Genomic DNA, 21318 nt, shown 5'->3' on the forward strand with positions numbered 1-21318 from the left:
TGGCAAGGCCTCCCTCTCCAGGACCCTCCTCTCTGGCAATGCCTTCAGTGTCCGCCGAAGGGCAAGAGATAGGGCCAGGGCCAAGCACGTCCACGCAGCCACAGATGGACAGTGATGAGGGTAATGAGTCTTGGCTGGACCCACGCCAGCATCGCAGAGATAAGCACGCGCAACAGAAGAAAGGGTGTGCCTGGTTTGGAAATAAGAAGGCTGGAATATTGAATGCAGAAAGTTTTGATCTTGAATTTGGATGGCATGCTTACTTATTTTATGATGATAAAGTTGATAAAGTATTTAAAAGTCATATACTCAGAGATTCTTTGATGAGAGTTTGGAAGAAACACCGACTCAAATGGGATTATAAAATACCGCTATGGCTGGATCTTGGTCATACCTTGTGGAATACAAATATAATGTCACTTGGGTGGTTTTTATACAAAGAGGTTCTTTTTACAGATGCGGGCAGATGGCAGCTGAAGACATTGCAGACACTGTTGGACGAAGGGATTAATTTAACCTGGTTACAATATAATCAATTACAATTGAGATGGAAAGAGGACCAAAAAACTGGTATTATACTGCATGAGGAAGAATTAGTTAGACATATAAGAGAGAAAGGTCCAATGCATATTAAAAGGCTTTATAATGTTTTGTTAGAAAGGGACTCAGAAACTGAATTAGTTAAAGATTGTATGATTAAGTGGGCACAAAATTTTGAAGAACCAGTGATGTTGGAAACATGGGAAAAAATTTGGGTTCAGAATGTTAAGTTCACACAGTCGCAGAATTTGAGGGAAAATTTTTATAAAATGTTTTATAGATGGCATTTGGATCCTAAAAAGTTGTCATGTATGTACCCTAATGTTCAGCCAAAATGTTGGAGATGCGAATGTTTGGATGCTACGTATTATCATGTATGGTGGACCTGTAGGAAAGTTAAGGCTTTTTGGATAAAAATTTGGTGGGTCATGCAGAATGTTTTGAAGAAAAAAATTCAATTTTCTCCACAATTGTTTTTATTGGGTATAGTTAAGGGTTTTACACGGGGTGAAATAAAACTAATATTGTATATGATAACAGCAGCAAGATTGTTGATAGGTAAATATTGGAAGAATGAAGCTTTGCCTACTATCGAGGAATGGACTTTGAAGATGGCTAATTTTGCAGAGATGGCGAAGATTTCAGCGTATTTAAAAGACTGTTCACAAGAGACTTATGAATGGGAATGGAAAAGGTGGATAGAATATGTTCAGAACAAATACCAAACTAGAAAGTATCAAATAGCTTTTATTTGAAAATAATGTATTAGAAATATTTTAATGTAAAGAGACAAAGAGGAAAAATTATAGAGGGGGAGGGATGGGTTCAGGTTTATATATTAGTGTTATTAGTTATGAGTATGTAATAGGGAAGTCTGGGGGGGGAGGGTTAGGGAGGGTTAGGGAGGATGGGAAGTTTGGGGAGGGAGGTGGGGGGGTGAAAAAAGGGGTGAAAATGTAATTGTAAAACTTTTGCAATAAAAAAAAAAAAAAAAAAAAGAAGAAAGGGTGTGCCCAAGATTAGGCTGAGTCACTGGACCACACCCCACAGGATATAAAAGGGAGCGTGGTGGCCAGTCAAACCTTGTGACGAACAAAGCTGAAAGCTTCCACGCCATTCTGCATTGCCGGACTTTTGCTTTAAGACTGGATTATCTCTGGACTTGATTGTAATTATTGAGCTACTTTCCTTTGATGTATCAGAAGTGGGGAGAAGTTATCTCTCCTCTTTGTAAATAATAAACTCTTGGCAGGCAGCCACTAGGTTGTTGCCAAGTTCCGTTATCATAAGGAAAAGGATTTTGCCGGCTGGTTTGGTCTTTAACTCCTGAACGTCTGTTGGTGTGTGTGCATGGGGTTGGGGACAGAACATCTTGTTCGTCACCACAAACGTTAACCCATCTCTAACCGAGATGGACCCACAACTGCAACAAATAATACAGCAGCTACAAGCTGATAATCAGCTCCTGCAGCAGCAAGTCGGCCAGCTAACTGCGCAGCTGGCTTTGGGAAATGCTCCTGCAGCTGTCCCCCACACCTCCTCCCCCTCCCTGTCAGAAATGCCCTATCAACGTGCCAGATAAGTTCTCTGGGCAGCAGGAGATGTTCCCGGCCTTCATGGAACAATGCCAACTGTTTATGGCTATGAGGCCGGAGGACTTTCCGGATGACCGGGCTTGGGTGGCCACGTCCCTATTGCTGCAGAATAGCCCCTTGTTGGCAGATTATCAGGGCTTTTGGCAACATCTGAGGGTGATGTATGAGGACCCCCTGAAGACTCAGATGGCAGCCAGGCGCCTCAAGGACCTCCATCAAGGGAAGTGCCCCCTGCAGGAATATGTGGCTGAATTTCGACTTCTGGGCAAGGACTCTGACTGGAATGATGCAGCGTTAAGGGTGTTTCCAGGATGGCCTCTCCGACGACCTGCAGGACGAGCTGGTTTGGGTGGAGGCGCCTCAGACCTTCAACGCCCTCATAACGCAGTGTCTGCGCATCGACGCTCGCTTCCAACGGCACAAGACCCGCCGGCCCGTCGAGGAACCCCCGACTGTTTCTGTTTCTGCATCCCCACGTCCCGCACCAACAGCGTCCCGGGTCACCCCGCATTTCATGGCGACAGCTGAGGAGCCCATGGAACTCATAGCAGCCAGACCACACCTGACGGCCCAGGAGCGTATGCGGAGACACCAAGGGGGATTGTGCCTCTGTTGCGGAGAGGCTGGACATTTTGCCGCGTTGTGTCCCAGGAAGCGAAGTGGAGCGCTCAAGCCTGTTCCGGAATCTCGGCATGACCAGCTGGGAAACGGGGCAGGCCCAGCCTAGGGGAAACCCTAGGCCGGGCGCATGTCAACGCCCCGCCGGACTTAGTGGATGTGGACTGTGTGCCCCCTCGGCACCTGATTCTGGACACCCGGGTTTTGTTGGCCAACCGGTAGGAGGGGCTTCAAGCACATGCACTGGTGGACTCGGGGGCCATGACGAACTTCATGGACCAGGCCTTTGTGGCCCATTTTAAGGTTCCCTTGGTTCCGGTGGACCCTCCATTGAGGGTCGAGACTATTGATGGGCGGGAACTTGTAACGGGGCCCATTAAGTTCGTGACTCAGCCTTTACACCTCGCCATTGGGGCCCACAAGGAAGCGATCCAATTTTATGTAACAACGGACCTGCATTTCCCGCTGGTCTTGGGAATGGCCTGGCTTCGGGCCCACGATCTCCAGGTGGCCTGGTCGAGGAACGCCATCTCCTTCCCGAGCCTGCAGTGCGTCAACCACATCCGCCACACCAGGACGTCTCCACCCGTGCCGTCTCCTTGCCTCCTGAGCTGACGCCCTTCGCCGACGTGTTCAGCGAAAAGGAGGCGGACCGCTTACCCCCACATCGAACCTATGACTGCCCGGTGGACCTGAACCCCAATGCGCCACTGCCCGCGGGATGCCTGTATTCCATGTTGGAGCCCGAGTTGGCTGCCCTACGGGACTTTCTAGACAAAAACTTGGCCCGAGGGTTCATCCGGCCTTCGTCCTCCCCTCTCTTGGCCCTGGTCCTCTTTGTGAAGAAGAAGACGGGGGACTTACGCCTGTACTGCGATTACTGGCACTTGAATGCCATCACGGTGCGGAATCGCTACCCAATGCCGCTCATCCCGGAGCTGATGGAGAAGTTGCGGGAGGCCTCGATCTTCACTAAGCTCGATCTCCGAGGGGCCTACAATCTGGTGCGCATGCAAGATGGGGACGAGTGGAAGACGGTGTCTGGCACCCGATACGGCCACTTCGAGTACACCGTCATGCCGTTCGGGCTGACCAACGCCCCTGCAGTCTTCCAGCAACTAATGAATGACATTTTCCAGGACATGTTGGACTGGTTTGTGGTGATCTACCTGGATGACATTTTGATCTATTCCTGGACCCAGGAAAGCCACCTCCAGCATGTCCGCCAGGTCCTACAGCGCCTGCGGGAGCACCAACTCTATGCGAAGTTGGAGAAATGTTTCTTCTTCCAGACTTCCATAGAGTTCCTTGGGCACATCATCTCCCCCGAAGGCATCGCTATGGACCCGCGCAAGGTAGAGGCCTTGTGTAGTTGGGAACCCCCTCGTCGGGTGAAGGATGTCCAGCATCTGCTGGGGTTCGCCAACTACTACCGGACCTTCATCCCGGGCTTCACCACCCTGACCTTGCCGCTGACCCAACTCCTTCGCAAGAAGGTCCCGTTCCAGTGGGGGCCCCCGCAGCAGCAGGGATTCGAGATTCTGAAGCGAGCCTTCGTCACGGAGCCTGTCCTGAGGCACCCCAATCCACATCATCCGTTGTTGGTCGAGACGGATTCGTCCATGTGGCGATTGGGGCGGTTCTGCTACAGGCCCCGGTGGATGGTGGCACTCTTTTTCCCTGTGCGTACCATTCACGAAAACTCAATCCTTCCAAGCGCAACTACACCATCTGGGAAAAGGAGTTGCTGGCTATCAAGGCCGCGTTCGAGGCTTAGCGGCATCACCTCGAAGGGGCCCGACACCAGGTGGAGGTGCGGACGGACCATCGGAATCTGGAGCACCTCACGACGGCCAGGAAGTTGAACCAGCGGCAGATCCGGTGGTCGTTGTTTTTCGCCCGGTTCAACTTCCACGTGACTTAGATCCCGAGCAGCCACAACCGGAGAGCAGATGCTCTATCCCGCAAGCCGGAGTACTTTTGCCCTAAGGACTCCCTTCCCCCACGGACGGTGCTGCCAGCAGAATCCTTGGCCGCGGTCCAGGAACCAATGGACTTGCGGGTTCAGGTGCTGGAAGCGCAGCGCCGGGATGACTGGTCGCAGCAGCGGAAAGCGGAAGTCAGCCCCGCATCCCCATGGACTTTGGAGGAGGGCTTGTTGAAGCACCGGGGCCAGTTGTATGAGTCCGCTCCAAGCCCTCGTCATGAACCAGTGCCACGACAACCCCGCGGCAGGACATTTCGGGTTCTTTAAGACACTGAATCTGGTGACACGGACTTTTGGGTGGCCTCAGGTACGGCACGACGTGCACCCATACGTGACGTCCTGTGTGATGTGCCGACAGGCCAAAGCCGCATCCGGCCCACCTCCTGGACTCCTCCAGCTGCTGCCGACACTGGAGAGACTGTGGGGAGCCATCTCCATGGACTTCCTGACGGACCTGCCACCATCCGCTACGTTCACGACCGTCCTCGTGGTGGTGGATGCACTCATGAAGATGGCACATTTTATCCCATGCCGTGGACTGCCATCGGCCCGCACCACAGCCTGCCTGTTCCGGCAACACATCTTCCACCTCCACGGCCTGCCGGACCGGGTGGTTTTGGACCGCGGGGCCCCATTCACGGCCCGCTTCTGGAAATGCCTGATGGCCGCGTTGGAGGTGCAGGTGTGCCTGTCGTCGTTGCATCATCCAGAAACTGACGGGGGAATGGAGAAGGTCATCGGCATCCTCGAACAGTACCTCCGCTGTTTTGTCAACCAGCAGCAGGACAACTGGGCCGAGTACCTTCCCCTGGCGGAGTTCGCCTTTAACAACTCCCAACACACCTTCACCCAGATGACCCTGTTCCATGCCAATGCGGGATACCACCCACGGCTTTTCCCGCTGTCCATCTCGGACTCCCCTGTTCCCGAGACCCAGGACTTCCTCTCGGAACTTCAAGCAGTGCAGCAGCTGGTGCGGCGGCAGCTGATCCGGGCGAAAGAGGACTACAAGCGGGTCGCCGACCACTCTCAACGGGCGACACCACTGCTGGAAGTGGGCGACCGGGTATGGCTGTCTACGAAAAACCTCTCCACAGACCGGCCGGTAAAGAAACTCGACCACCGTTTTATTGGTCCCTTCCCGGTCGAGGCGGTCATCAACCCAGTGGCCTACCGGTTGACTCTTCCACGCTCCATGCGACTCCACCCTGTTTTCCATCGGTCCCTTTTGGTCCCTGAAGCCCCAGCGTGCCACCTCCGGTGTCCGACGACTCCTGTCCCCCCCCAGTCCCAGTTGACAAGGACGATTCCTCGACATACACGGTAGACAGCATCCGAGACTCCCTTTGGCTGAAGGGGCGTTTCCAGTACCTGATTGCCTGGAAGGGGTACGGGCCCGCGGATTTCACTTGGGAGGACGCTTCCTCTGTCCATGCCCCTGACCTGGTACAGGCCTTCCATGACCAGTTCCTGTCCTGACCGCATCCCGACCATCAGCCGCGGGGGAAGGGGCCTGCGGTGGGGGATAGTGTTGTGGCTCCGTTACCGGAGCCTGTGTCATCGTCAGGAGAGGACTCCGAGAGTGAAGGGGAGGAGTTGGCAAGGCCTCCCTCTCCAGGACCCTCCTCTCTGGCAATGCCTTCAGTGTCTGCCGAAGGGCAAGAGATAGGGCCAGGGCCAAGCACGTCCACGCAGCCACAGATGGACAGTGATGAGGGTAATGAGTCTTGGCTGGACCCACGCCAGCATCGCAGAGATAAGCACGCGCAACAGAAGAAAGGGCGTGCCCAAGATTAGGCTGAGTCACTGGACCACACCCCACAGGATATAAAAGGGAGCGTGGTGGCCAGTCAAACCTTGTGACGAACAAAGCTGAAAGCTTCCACGCCATTCTGCATTGCCGGACTTTTGCTTTAAGACTGGATTATCTCTGGACTTGATTGTAATTATTGAGCTACTTTCCTTTGATGTATCAGAAATGAGAGAAGTTATCTCTCCTCTTTGTAAATAATAAACTCTTGGCAGGCAGCCACTAGGTTGTTGCCAAGCTCCGTTATAAGGAAAAGGATTTTGCCGGCTGGTTTGGTCTTTAACTCCTGAACGTCTGTTGGTGTGTGCGTGGGGTTGGGGACAGAACAGCTGCAGTGGTTGAGGGGGTTAGGAATAGGGAGCACCATTTTGCGGTGGTTCTCCTCCTTCCTCTCTGACTGTTTGCAGTTTGTGTTGGCAGGGGGGAAGAGGTCGACCTCGAGGCACCTCTCATGGGGAGTGCCGCAAGGGTTGGTCCTCTCACCCCTTTTGTTCAACATTTATGTGAAGCCGCTGGGCGAGATCATCCATGGTTTTGGGGTGCAGTTCCATCTGTCCGCTGATGACACTCAGCTGTACATCTCCACCCCAGACCACCCCAATGATGCCCTTGATGTGATGTCTTGCTGCCTGGAGGCCGTGCGGGTCTGGATGGGGAGAAATAGGCTCAGACTCAACCCTTCCAAGATCGAGTGGCTGTGGCTTCCGGCGTCCTGATATAGTCAGCTGGTGCCATCTCTGACTATTGGGGGTGAATCTCTACCCCCCCACAGAGAGGGCTCGCAATCTGGGTGTCCTCCTGGATGCACGGCTGTCTTTAGAAGAGCATATGACGGCCGTGGCCAGGGTTTTTTTTTTATCAGATTCGCCTGATTTGCCAGTTGCAGCCCTTTCTGGATGGGGACGCCTTGCGCATGGTCACTCACGCCCTTATCACTTCCCGCTGGACTATTGTAATGCTCTCTACATGGGACTCCCCTTGAAGAGCACTCGGAGGCTCCAACTGGTCCAGAATGCGGCCGCGCGGGTGGTTATGGGCGCAACTCATTGTGCCCACGTGACACCCCTTCTGCGTGAGCTGCACTGGCTCCCAGTGGTCTTCCGGGTGCGATTCAAGGTATTGGTTACCACCTTTAAAGCGCTCTATGGCATAGGACCCGGGTACCTTCGAGACCGACTTCTGCCACCAATAGCCTCCCACTGGCCAGTTCGCTCCCACAGAGAGGGTCTCCTCAGGGTGCCATCGGCCAAGTTATGTCGGCTGGCAACATCCAGGGGGAGGGCCTTCTCTGTGGGAGCCCCTGCCCTGTGGAATGAACTGCCCCTGGAAATGTGTAAGATCTCCGACCTCTACGTATTTCGCTGTGCCCTCAAGACCCTGCTGTTCCGCCAGGCCGGGCTATCGATGTAATGATTTTAAATTGGGTGTTTTAAATTTGGGGTTTTAAATCTGAGCCGAAATTATTTAATAATTTTAATTATTTTTAAATTGATGTCTGTCTTTGTGCTTTTAATAGGCTGTACACCGCCCTGAGTCCTTCGGGAGAAAGGGGGTATAGAAATAAAATTATTATTATTATTATTATTATTATTATTATTATTATTATTATTATTATTATTATTATTATTATTATTATTATTATTATTATTTCAGAAAAGCCTGAATTAACTGTCTAAAAATGTCTAAAGGCAGATCATTTATGGGTTTTTGAAGTTGCTATTTCCAGATGCATGAAGCTCAGTCAAATCTTGAATATTGAATGAACAGCGATTTTCAACCTCTTTTTAATGATCTCTCCAATTTCCTGCTCAAGCAGGACATCCTATACCATTGCAGACAAGTAGCTTTCCAGGCTCTTTTTAAAAGCCTCCAGTGATGGAGCACCCGCAACTTCTAAAAACAAGCTGTTCCACTGGTTAATTGTTCTCACTATTAGGAAATTTCTCCTTAGTTCTAGGTTCCTTTTGTCCTTGATTATTTTCCATCCATTGTCTTGTCTTGCCTTCTGCTGTTTTGGAAAATAGGTTCCCTCTCCTTTGTATCAGCCCTTCAAATATTGGAACACTACTATCATGTTACCTCTAGCCCTTCTTTTCACTAGACTAATTTACTAGATTTAATTAACCAATTAAGATGATTAACAGTATTTCAGAGATAGTTTGATGACAGCCTTCAGCACTGAGCTATTCTAGGTAATAAGTTAATGTACTTACGATAGTAACTTATAATAAATAACAAAGAGTGGAAAAAACTAAGATGCATTCAAAAACAAGAACAAATATATTGTAAGACAATGGAGAGTTTGCTTCTTTCATAATGTGACATAAGAAATAAATCAAACAGCATAACATTAAGGAGACAGCTGAGAAGTAACTTAATAGAATATGTAAGACTTAACATGTTCTTCTTACTTGTTAAGACATTTAGAGAACATTGCTTTTGAGTCCAAGAAAGTCTTTTTCAGTACACGTAAATCCCGGGTTATGAGCATTCCCTTAGTGAATGTTTGAAGTTACATGATTAGCTCCCCCTAGCATTTGCAAACAAGGCGCGAATCTATGAATCTTGCAGCAACATGGCAGTTGTTCACCCTTATGAACAACTGCAGCGGCTCTGCAACATTCATCCTGCACATTGCCAGCTGAAATGGAGCTTCTGAGGGGCGGATCTGCCCCTCAGAAGCCCCATTCTGGCATCCACAGGCCTCCCCTGGCCTGTTTCAAGCTGAAATGGAGTCTCCAGGGCCTGGATCCGGCAACACTCCATTTGGCCCTCTGTGGCCCTCCCCTGGCCCATTGCAGGCTGGAATGGAGTCTCCTGGGGCAGCCCCCAGAAGCTCCATTTCGGCTTGCAACAGGCTAGGGGAGGCCCATGGAGGGCTGAACGGAGCATTGGAGGGTCAGATCTGGCCCCCGGAGGCTCCATTTCAGCCTGCAATGGGCCAGGGGAGGCCATGGAGGGCTGAATGGAGAGTTGGATTCACCCTTCAGAAGCTCCATTTCGGCCGGCAACCTGCCAGGTGAGGCTTGTGGAGGCCCGAATAGAACCGCAGAGTGGCGCACAAGGCTGGAAATGAGACTGCTTGCTAGATCTTTACAAGGTAAGTGACCTGGTGCAGAACGTTGGGGGAGAAGCAATTGTGGGGGGCATGAGGTATTTCAGTAGGTCGGGGAAGCCTTGGGTGGCCTTAGGCAGGTGGCCTGTTTCATCATTAGGCCCCCCATGGCCTTCCCCACCCTGAAATACCTCACGTGCAATTAACGAGCCTTGCATTTGATTAGCAAATGTGTGGGCAAAAGGAGGGAGTGATCCTGTTCAAGGTATGAGATTCACTCCCACGAATTCTCAGTTACGAATGGAATGGGCAGGGTGCATTACATTTGTAACTCGAGGAATACCTGTATTATAGAAACAGAAGTGATACCACTCATAAGAAGATCACAAAGTAATATCAGATTTTGGAACTCCATTTATGGAATGGGACAACTCACCATGGCCAGCTCAAAGCCGCCAGCTCACCATTACCAACTCTCCGCTCCCAAGTCACTGCAGAAAAACTCCACACAGCCAACTCATTGCAGGCAGCTGAAGTGAGAGCCAGGTGGGCAGGTGAGTGAGTGGGTGGGCAGAGCTCAGAGTGTGTTGCGACTGGTGATGGAGATACGGTGGTGGTCAAGGGTTTCCCATTTTTACCCTCCCCAACACTGTCACACTGGGATTGAAGCCACTGCTGCTGTGGCAGGCTCAAAACCGCTGCCACCGCCATTGCTCCAAGCCCAGCATGGCAGCATCAGCAGCGGCTCTGAGTGGCAGGCCTGAGCCCAGTGTGGCAGCAGTGGGGTGTGTGAAAATGGGAAGCTCCCAACTGCTGCTGCCTTCCCACCACTCACCCTGACTGCCGCTGCTGTCCCCAGCTTCTTCTGCTCAGAGCCTGCCATGGCAGCAGTAGCAGCAAGAGGTTTGAAAATGGGAAGCCCCCAGCCATCATGCTGTGTGCTCTGCCCACCTGGTTGCTTGCCCATCCACCCAGCTCTCGCTCCAGCTGCATATGGCAAGTTATCCCTGTGGCGAGTTGGCCGTGTGGAGTTGGTGGGAACAAGTTAGCAGAGGCGAGTTGGCCATGGCAAGCTAGCTGCAGCTAGTTGTCCTAGACCTCTCCTTTTACTAGCCAGGGGTAAGAAGGTAAGGAAAACAACTGATTTATAATTAGATTATTCTGGTTTGTCAAATAAATAAGATATAAATAATTATTAATTTATAGAATCATAGGGCTGGAAGAAACCTTGGAGGTCTTCTAGTCCAATCCCCTGCCCAAAGCAAGAGCCATACTATCCTGGACAAATCTTTTATTGAAAACCTCCAGCCATGATTACAGTTTCTCTTACTTGCCAAACCTGATTATATCCCTCCAGATCTTAAGTTCTATACCTTTGTTTAGAACATTGTAGACTTGGCCTTCACTTATATTATTTTCACTAAAGTCATCCACATCAGAACAGACTTCTGGGTTATCAGAGAGGAAGGAGATGTTGCTATGAGAGCAGGGTGACTCAGATACAATATGGCTATTGGAAGGGGTCACTGAGCTCTCTTGTAGTTTTGCTTGGAGTGTCTTGGTGGATTGTTCCTTCTGCAGCTCCTTGTTCATCCTAAGGAAAGGCAAACCTTGAAGATTACCAAAGATATTGATACAGCCCACTCTTTCCCCCAGTTTCAGAATATATAACTCCACACCTATCTGATAGCAATAGCAACAGCACTTAGACTTTTACACTGCTTTACAGTGCTTTACAGCCCTCTCTAAGCGGTTTACAGAGTCAGTATATTGCCCCCAACAATTTGGGTCCTCATTTTACCCACCTCAGAAGGATGGAAGGCTATGTCAACCTTGAGCCTGTGATCTTTGTACTCTTACTCAGCCAGTAAACTCCCATAGTCTGCAAATGATTTAAATAATCCCATGAAGACTATTATGGTTCTTTGCACAGATTCAGACTGGATTTGACATTTTTGGCCACCTATCAAGTTCTTTCCAAGGAACTGGGATAGGCAAATGTGGATATTTGATGGTGTTACATATATTGTCACAGGGTGTGGGCTTATTATTATTAATTTTGTTATTGCTATAAAGGATTTCATACTGGTATGGAATAGATTCCAGCACAAGGTATTCAATAAATTGAGGTGCCCTGTATTTTATGAAGAAAGACAATTGTTTCTTGACAATTTGAAAAGGGAGTTTTTCATGAGCAACTTGGCCAAAAGGATAAAATAAATAAACACAGATGCAAACTATACAGTAAAATAAATGACAAAGTAATTTGGATAATTCCAAAATAAGCTTGTATCCATAATACAATCCATAATAATACAATCCATAATAATTACCTCATAAGCAATTCATGACTTGTTTTGGCCTCCATGTTTAGATCATTCCCTAAAATCAGAATTTTTTAAAAGTTGGTGATTGTGCAACTTCTCCGTCACAGGACCTACAGTATCGATCACTTGAAATGCAACTCAGCCTCCCCATATCCTTCTTTTAATGAAAAATTAAAAACAGAGAAGCATGGAGTTTACAAAATTAAAAAGATGCCATTTCAATGTTTCCAACTAGCTTCCCTGTTAATCTTTCAGCTACTCATATATTGCACCCATGATTCTATAGATTTCTCCATAATCTATGATGGACATACTATGACCGTGTAAAGCCTAATTGTAGATCTGCTTTGACTTATGGTTCCATTAGCTGCTTTGGACATCCACTTGTTAGGCTTAACCTAATGAAATAATGGGGTAGCAACTCTCTCCCACATTGTTAGATTGTGCTTGTGTTTATGGGATTTCCCACTTTATTATTGTGGGATATGTGTGTGTGAGAGAGAGAGAGGGAAAGAGAGAGACAGAAAGAGAGAGCGAGAGCACATCAGTTTTAATTCAATGTTTCATAGTGATAAAGCAGGGATGTCAATTTCATTAAGGCTCGCATCAGTGTTGTGTTTAACCCTGGGGGGTTGGGGTGGCTGTGGCCAGCTCGACATCACTCATGTCAAGGGGGGGGCACCTGTGGTGACCAAATGCTAAGACAGGACTTCCCTCAGACCCTCCCTCCCTCTCATTATAATCTCCTTCCTTCCTTCCTTCCTTCCTTCCTTCCTTCCTTCCTTCCTTCCTTCCTTCCTTCCTTCCTTCCTTCCTTCCTTTTCTTTTTCCTTCCCTTTTCCTTCTCCTTTCTTTTTTCTTCCTCTCTTTCCTTCTTTTTCCTTCCTTGCTCTCTTCAATCTTTTATTCTTTTTCTTTTTCTTTCCTCTTTCCCTCTTTCCTTTCCTGACCCTTCTTGGATGCTCAAATGCAAAGGGGAAACATTTCTCCTTTTGTTTTGCTTTTAGTTTGTTTTGCTAGCCCTCTGCAGTGAAAACGGAGCCCAGGGAGGCCATGCACTTTGTTTTCGCTGGCAGAGAGATTCAGGAGGCCGTTGCAGCCAAAAACAGATCCTGGGGGCGGGGGCATGTGTGGCCCCACCAGGCTCTGTTTTTGCTGGCAGAGTGACTGGGGCCAGTCCTTCGCTGTTTCCAGGGCAGCCCCATGGGCCAGATCTTAAACACCCCATGGGCCTTGAGTTTGACACCCCTGTGGTAAAGTATCAATTCATCTTAAATATTCAGCATCCCTCACTCATGTGGTTGGCATCCTGGGTTGAGGCCAGAAATTCCAACCTTTGTTTTATAGAGTTTTACACAGGTTCTAAACTCTAATGCGGTATAAAATTCCCTATATAGTTTTCAGTATCTCTACTGAGTTATCAGTCACTTACATGAAATTTCTTTCTTTCTTTCTAGTAGTAATACTTTTTTTCAGTAAGTCCATCTATAAGACAGTGGTCACCAAACTGTGGGACATGGACATCTTTTCAAGATGTACATCTTTTTAGAACTGTACCCTTTATGCTATAATGCAAAAGTACTGGTGAAAGAAAGCTATAGGAAATTTTGAAAACTCCAAAATAAAGCTTCTAATTTAAAGTTTGTGAATGCCTATTGAACTCACCTTCGTTCAGTTTTCTGGCCAACTGGTCTGCCAACTGGTTCCCTTCTGCAAGTTGCTCACGGAAGCTCTGCCCCAAGTAGTAGTCAATGTCAGTGCTTCGTAGAAGCTCTTCAAAGGATTTGATGGTGTCCTTGAAGTATTTGTTTAGCATATGACACACCCTTTGTCCCTCTCGCATCAGCTGGTGCAGATGGGAGAGCTCTCGAGCTTGAGCTTGGACTAACGAGACATATTTCCTTGGGGAAAAGAGAGCAAAGAATTAGCCAAAGTTATTAAGAGATCCAACTTCAGAACAAGTAAGAAGCAAGATTTTTTCTGTGCACTTTGCCCCATTCACCAGAAGGACATCCATACTTGAAGTATCTCATACATTCATCATAGAGAGCTGAATCCACTTTCACATTCTAGAGTGAGTTTACAAAATCTTAACAGGAGAGGGGGTAATTCAGAAATGATTCATATATTACAAAACATAGTGTTTTAAATTAATTTTATCTAGTACTTATCTTGCAGTAGTACTCATGGAGAGAACTATTATTTGGTGTTACCAGAAGAAAGGAAATTAGAGTTGTGCTGTAGACACATAAACTGCCCAATGAAGTTTAGTTTGATCATACCATCTGCTTGAATATGCAAAAGCCAACCTCTTGAAGTAGATACTTTATTGCCCATTGTGATGTTGCAGAAACCTACACCAATCCTCTGTCAGACTTAGCTGGTCATATTTATCCCTATATCTTGGAATGTCCTACCCCAAGGAGGTTGTACATTTCAATTCCTCTGTCAAAAATTCCTTTAGCTTAGTCTCATTCAGATGAGCTTCCAGCAGGGATACTCTCTGTATAAGTCTGGCCAAATCTTTGTTGGACTGGAAACTTGGTGGGCAGAAAGTTCCAAAGCTATCAGATTGCCAGCTTTCATCTTCATCAGTCATACTGTGGGAAGGAGAATTGCCCAGAGTGTAGCCTTGCTTCAATTTGAGTGGCTGATCTCCCACAGAACCATAGTCACTAATAGTGGATACAGAGCGCATACAACTTTGTAAGTTCTGGATAACTTTGTTGGAACTTTGCAATTGCATCTGGAGGACCTGAATATGCTGGCGGAGAACTGCATCATCATCACTTTGGCTGACACCCAGGAATGTTTCCTGTTTCATCTGTCTGTTTAGAGGGGCCTCCAATGACTTCTTCCAAAACTTTAGTTGCTCACCATGATCTCTGCATTCTGAGAAAAACAAAACAACAACAACAACAAAAACAAAAACTAAGAATTAAGACTAAATAAATAATCAACTTTTCTTCCAGGCAAATTGAGTTTGGACTGCTGCAAATTCCAATTTTCTAATTCATCTTCTTTTGCTTGTAAATATCTACAATTTGCACGTACAATGATGACCAAAATGGAACTTTGAAATATTCTGTTTTCTGTACCTTCTTATATTAAGAATTCTTTACTCAAGATTGTTTAGGAGTTCTTTATAAGTCAAACAATTGAAAGCATTAAGAATGGCAGCCAGAGAAACATCTTACATTACCAGGGCTTGTAGCCTCATCCCTTTCAGCCTCATTTTCACTTCTCCCACAGGTTTCGTAGCCCAAGTCTTGAATATCCACCTGCATCTGCTTGTTATTCTGCTGTATGATAGGTTCACCTGTCACAAGAAATGTTTTAGTTACTTTCCATTGATCTTCTGCCAGAAATCCAGATCCTCACAAGATACTGCAAATTATATGGCATGCACACTAATAGTTCAGTTTAAAACTTAGTAGGAAACTCCAGTAAAAGACAGAAGTTGTTCAGTGAGGTTTGGAGGACTCCATATGGATATACTTATGATTAAGTACATAAAAAACTCACTAAAAAAGTACTATGATAGCAAATTTGGCGAGATTACCCAAAAAGATATCCGTGATAGGACACTAGCTAACACGGTATCTGCCTGTTCAACAAAGAAACTGCGCAAATGGACTGGAGACTTCACATACTTTTTATGGGAAATGTTTATATGTATAAGGTGGTTGACCTATCTTTTTCAGCTTTGTTTAAATTATTATGAAGACACTGTTATGTAATCAATTGCCATTCAAGAAAATTCTACAGAAAGGAGCAATGTTCTCTTGAAACAGTCCATATTGCTGTGCAAGTACTGGGTTTTTTGAAGTTTAGAAATTATTTGGCCACATTGCACATTATGTTTAAAATGAAACAAGTATATTTTACATTTAACTAATCCAGACTTACCATTTTTTAAAACTTGGATTGAATCTAATTATATAATTTTTGGTTATTTTCAGACATCCCTAGCTGGAATATCATGTTCTGTCTACTCCCAAACAGGAAAATAGCTCATTCATTTTATCAATCACAATAGAATGTTAATACCATTTTTTAACCTTCTCATGGCATTAATTATTATTTTTTTTGGACACAACTAACTAATATTGATTTAAATTCTCTCTAATATATTGATATTATTTCCATACAAATTGCTTAAACTATGCCTTTCAGCATTCTCTTATTTCAATTTCTCCTTCAAATTTCCCTGATTTTATTTTTAATTTCATTCACTCTTCTGGAGCTTCTTTTGTAAAGCTCTTTTCACCTATTTCAACACAAGGTTTTATTTATGTCACAATCATGCATTTTCTAGGTTTCTTTTACTCTTTACTAAAAATGTGGAATATCTGGATGTGAAGCTGGCAAGGAGACTTTTTCATGGGCACCCTCTTTGGAAGTCCTTAAACTCAAGAACATATTCCTTTGGTTTAAGGAGGGACTAAGCAGCTAAAACAAAAACAAAATTAAAATATTAATAAATAAATAACACCCCTCCCCCAAATCTAGCAAAACAGTACAAACACTTTGCAATTTGTCTCTGTTAAATGTCATTCTGTTATTTTTTGGCCCAGTTCTCAAGATTGTTTTGATTTGCATTTGTCTCTTCCAGGTATTAACTATTTAGCCCAATTTTATGTAATGTATAATACATACTGTACAGTTGATAAACATTCCCTTCATATTTTCATCCAAGTAATTAAAATATTGAAGAACTATGCAGCTTATCACTTTGGGTGGTAATATTACTCACTGAGTAGGGCTTTGTATTGTTTGACCTGGGCTATCTGTGCCTGGATGGTAGCTTCTGACACCAAGAGTGTGTCTTGTATTTTGTGGCACTGTTGCCTCCACTGGGATTGTTCGGACTTCTGGCCAAAACTACTTGATACTCTGCCTCCTTCAGCCTGCAAGAAGAAACATGAGTGCTTCAACCATCAGAAGAAATGGCATGATAGATGTGGGTGGGCTTTATATTACTTGACCTAGAAGATAGATGGTGTCAGGCCTGCCATCTTTAGCATCTTTTGCTTCACTGGCATACTACCATAAAATGCAAGGGAGGGGGGAGGCAATTGGGGAAGTAAGGAATGGGCATGGGAAAGAGCAGGAAAAGGGGAAGGGGGTGACAGAGTGATAGGAACCTGAGATGTCAATCCAGACTAACCAGCTGATCAAAGCCTGAGAATCAGGGGTGAAAAATCCATTTGCTGCAACTATTCAAAGTTATAGTGGTGCTGAAAAAATTTATAGTGGTGCTGAAAAAAAGTGATTTAAGATTTTTCTTTCATACGTTTTGTAGATATGGGAGCACCTTGAATATAAAGTCAATTTTTATATCTCCCTATAGTCCAATGAGCACACTGATTAACAAAATTAATAAGGGTTTATTGATAAATATAGTGGATTTCAAGAACTATTTCCAGTTATGAAATATTATTAGCTTGATTAAGAAATAAGTGCTATGAATTGCAAATACCATACATACAGAGTACATTATATAAATTTAGCATCAGCTGTATTTTCCAAAGATAAAGTGCCAATTATAAAGATTCTGTTTCACTGAGTGGCTTCATTTGAGAAATGATTCGATACCACAAATTCACCTGTCAGATCCGTGTATCTGCCATTCTTCATGGAAGAAGAGGAGGATTTGGATTTGTCACATTTAGTTCTCTTTCCTATGTATCCTAAATATCCTATTTCCTGCCTGGTTCTCTTTGTATAAACTTTAACCTGATTTATAACCATTGCCTGGCACCAGGAGTGCCTGGAAAATTCTCACCTCCTGGGAAATGAGAGAGGAGAGGGGAAACGTGTGGATTGCAAGATGGCCCTGAGAAGCTCTTCTTATCTGTTTCTCAGAGAGGTTGGTACGATATCAACTTCACACTGGCGGATTGGTTGGAATCCTCATCGGACGGTGAGGAGGGGTTCCTAATTTCCTTTATCCTGAACTGCATGCCCTGAGAGACCCCAGAGACTGCTTTGAGTTTTGACTTGCTTTCATCCCTTTTCAACAAAAGGATTCCTTTTGAAATACAAAGTTTTCAAGAGTTTATACTTTCTTGGAAGGGTGTGTGTGTGAGAGAGGCTGGTCCTTATATCACCTCTGTTTTTTGAACTTACAGTTGACGAAAATATAAAGATTGCAAATTTTGCATATTGTGTTTTTGATTTGATAGATTACTACCTAAAATAATGATAAGGCAAAGTTCAGCTAAATGCACTTTTATTCCCCTTCATTTTCCCCCTGCTTTTGAAATAGTACGTTTAGCAACAATACAAAAGAAAAACTTTTGTAATATAATTTCTTGGGTTTTTTCTTCATTTTCTTATCCCAATTTTCTCTGTATATTTTTACTTCTTTTTTTGTTAAAATAAAATAGTTTTAATTTCTATTATTGAAAGAGAAATCTCCTTCCTCATAACTAAATACCCATCAATTATTTATCTGGAAGAAAACTGTATCACCATAAAACGTCCTGTCTGGGACAGAAGAAGGGGCAGTCTGAGCCCAGATACCTTTGGTTCCAAGCAAAAAAAAAAAAAAAAAAAAAAATATCCAATTACATTTGGACAGGAAATTCAAAACAAGAAAGTGGGGAGGGCAAAGCTATTGGTACATGGCCCGTATCTTGCAGGAAAAGACAAGGTTAGGGATGCTTTGAATCCACTGTATGGGGGCCAGATAGCATTTTTGTTCTGCTTTTTTGTTTGATGAGTGGTTCCCCCTCTCACACCTTTCCCCCAAGGACTCTGCAAATACTACAATTGTCTAGGGCCGAAAAGTACAATATGGGAAGTTATCAATTTATACATTTGTGTTCTGCAATCATCCCATGTGGTTGCATTAAATAGACAATGCAACGTCCTGAGAAATGCTCCGTTAGTATAAAACTATTATTTTTGCAACTTTAAGTCCTTTTCATTCTAAAATGGAAATAATAGTGGATGAAGCAGCAGAAGCTAGGGATAATGCAAGAAGTGAACAGCAATTTCAGCTTCTCCAAATTTCCCACCCAACTTATTCCTTTGTTAATAGAATTTGATTCTACTAAATAATAAAAGAAGTCTACTTATGTTCTTACACTACAAGTGTGCAATTTAAAAATATCTAGTTGTGGGAACTATGGGACATAATATTTGGATTACTTATGATCAAACTGGTTTCTGGATGCTTTTCCTTCTAGACAAGACTTCTGTCCCACAGGGAATCCTTTTTTCTGACACTGGCCAGGCGGCGGGCATGAGGCCTCCTGGACAGCACAGGGCTGCAGCTTCGCATCCCAAAACAGTGCAGGGCTGCAGCCTTGCATCCTAAAACAGTGAAGGGGTGCAGACTTGCATCCCAAAACAGTGCAGGGGTGCAGCTTTGTGCAGTGGTGGGATTCAGATAATTTAGCAACCAGTTCTCTACCTTAATGACTAGCTGGGTAGGTGTGGCTGGTTGGTCATGTGACTAGGTGGGCATGGCCAACTTGATGCCACTCACGTCAAGGGGCGCTTTGCCTTGCCTGGCCTCTCGTGACTGTGGGGATGCTGCAACAGTCGTAATTATGAAAAATTGTCATAAGTCATTTTTTTCAATGCCATTGTAACTTTGAATGGTCACTAAATGAACTGTTGTAAGTCAAGGATTACCTATACAAAAATACAAAAAGCTTCTTTGCTTGCAAAAAGCTGTCCTAAATACCAATCATTACATTAGAAATGAGGGAATACACACTGAAGATCAATGATAGCCACAGCCATCATGGAAACCTAAACCATTCTGTCTGAATACCTTCCTTTTGATCAGCAATACCTGCAAGCCAGAGTTACAAATCAGGCAGGGTTCCAGAGCACCTTGAGGAATTAAAATAATTAAAATGCAACGATAACTATCAGCAGCCAACTCTTACTCATAAAGCAAAACTCTTTAGTAGAGAGATAATTTAAGATCTCGAGAAAGTGGGTGGGCACACTTGGGCTACAAAATGCCGAGCTAAAGAGACAAATTAACAAAGTATATAGGGGACCCAGGTTCAAGCCTCCCAAGCTTGTCAGGATCACAATAAAATTAGTATATGCCACAGATACCTAAATAAACTCCAAGCCTGGTGTCATGTTATTAAGCCTTATCATGAGAGAAAACAAAAACAAATTGGAAGATCCACACCCTTACCTCCTTTTTTTAAAAAAATCTTACTATCAGTGAGCAATCATGCGCCTTGGCCATTCCAAAGCAATGCAAGAGACTCCTGTCCCAAAGGTGCTGTTTCAAGAGGCAAATGGACTTTCTGGAAACCAAGAAAATCCAGTTGTCTCTTGAAAAAAGCACCTTTGTGACAACCATGACCTGGATGACTGAAGAATCTCCATAGACAAGAGACTCCTGTGTTCAGTGAACTGACAAAGCATCCTTTCACAGCCAGGAGAAGCAATCCTTAGATTCATTTGCACCACTTAAAGATACCAGCTGGTCTCTCTCACCTCACAAGATATCCTAAGGAAAAGATCCAGATTTAAGGAAAGATCACATGCCCCAGAAAGGCAGTAAAAAAAATCAGAGTGTCAAGCTTGCATCCTGCCCCTTGGGAGCACACCCCAAAAGGACAGTGCCAGGAACCACTAAAGCAGTGTAAAAAGCTTAAAACAACTCTTCCCTTTTAAGAAAGTCAAGCACCGGGGGTGGGGGTGGGGGCCTAACGTCACAGCGAGACGATATGTTCCTTGGCTTCTGAGGGAATCATTGAAATCTCAGCTGTTGGGTGGTCCTTTTGGACCGAAACCGTCTTGTAGGGCGGTGAACAAGGCGAGCACACTCTGGCGATCTCAGAGAATCCATAAATTCCCTGATTGATCTGGAGAAAGCTCCCTAAGCTGACAGCTGAGAAGGCAGCCATTGTGAGCTGCTACGAAGCTGGGGCATTCACAGCAAGAGTGCAGAGGCAGAAGAAAGGTGTGATCGGTCTGGGTGAGATTTTTTATATATATAAGTTTTCTATCATCTTGAATCTTTGAAAGAAGAACCTCCTTCTTCTTTCTTTGAAAGAAGAACCTCCTTGGAGGAGGTGGAATTGGTTATTCCCTTCTATCTCTGGAAGAACAGCGGTGAGGAAGGTGGGTGGAGCCAAAAGAATAAAGAAAGATAAAATAAAAACTGGCTTAAAAAGATCTGTTTGAAGAGCAAAGTCAGAAAACCGGACTGGATATCTTAATTTTTTAATTGGGGATTAATAACTAATATAAAAGTAATTATATGAGCTTTGTTTTTCTTTAAAAAATTATTTTTGAACTGAAGCAGAGCAACAGTGCCATCTAGAGGCAAAAGTGAAAATTGGAGGACATAAGAGCAAGGATGAAATGTAACCTTGGGAGCCTGTGAACTAAATTGATAA

The 21318-nt window shown here is 45.1% G+C and overlaps 1 protein-coding gene across 1 annotated transcript in view; it reads right to left on the minus strand.

The window, feature by feature from the left end:
- LOC139314899 (myomegalin-like) overlaps positions 1–21318 on the minus strand; it is a 115351-nt gene that overhangs the window by 72800 nt on the left and 21233 nt on the right. Inside the window, exons 3-8 of the mRNA XM_070940881.1 lie at positions 16689–16842; positions 15135–15251; positions 14350–14824; positions 13598–13833; positions 11939–11987; positions 10979–11199 (exon numbers count right to left, since the gene is read on the minus strand). Coding sequence (XP_070796982.1) covers positions 10979–11199; positions 11939–11987; positions 13598–13833; positions 14350–14824; positions 15135–15251; positions 16689–16842 — 1252 coding nt within the window. The remainder of the gene's footprint in view (positions 1–10978; positions 11200–11938; positions 11988–13597; positions 13834–14349; positions 14825–15134; positions 15252–16688; positions 16843–21318) is intronic.

Source organism: Pituophis catenifer, unplaced genomic scaffold, assembly GCF_029215685.1.
Source record: "Pituophis catenifer annectens isolate HBS135680 unplaced genomic scaffold, rPitCat1.0.hap2 SCAF_3, whole genome shotgun sequence".
NCBI lineage: Eukaryota > Metazoa > Chordata > Lepidosauria > Squamata > Colubridae > Pituophis > Pituophis catenifer.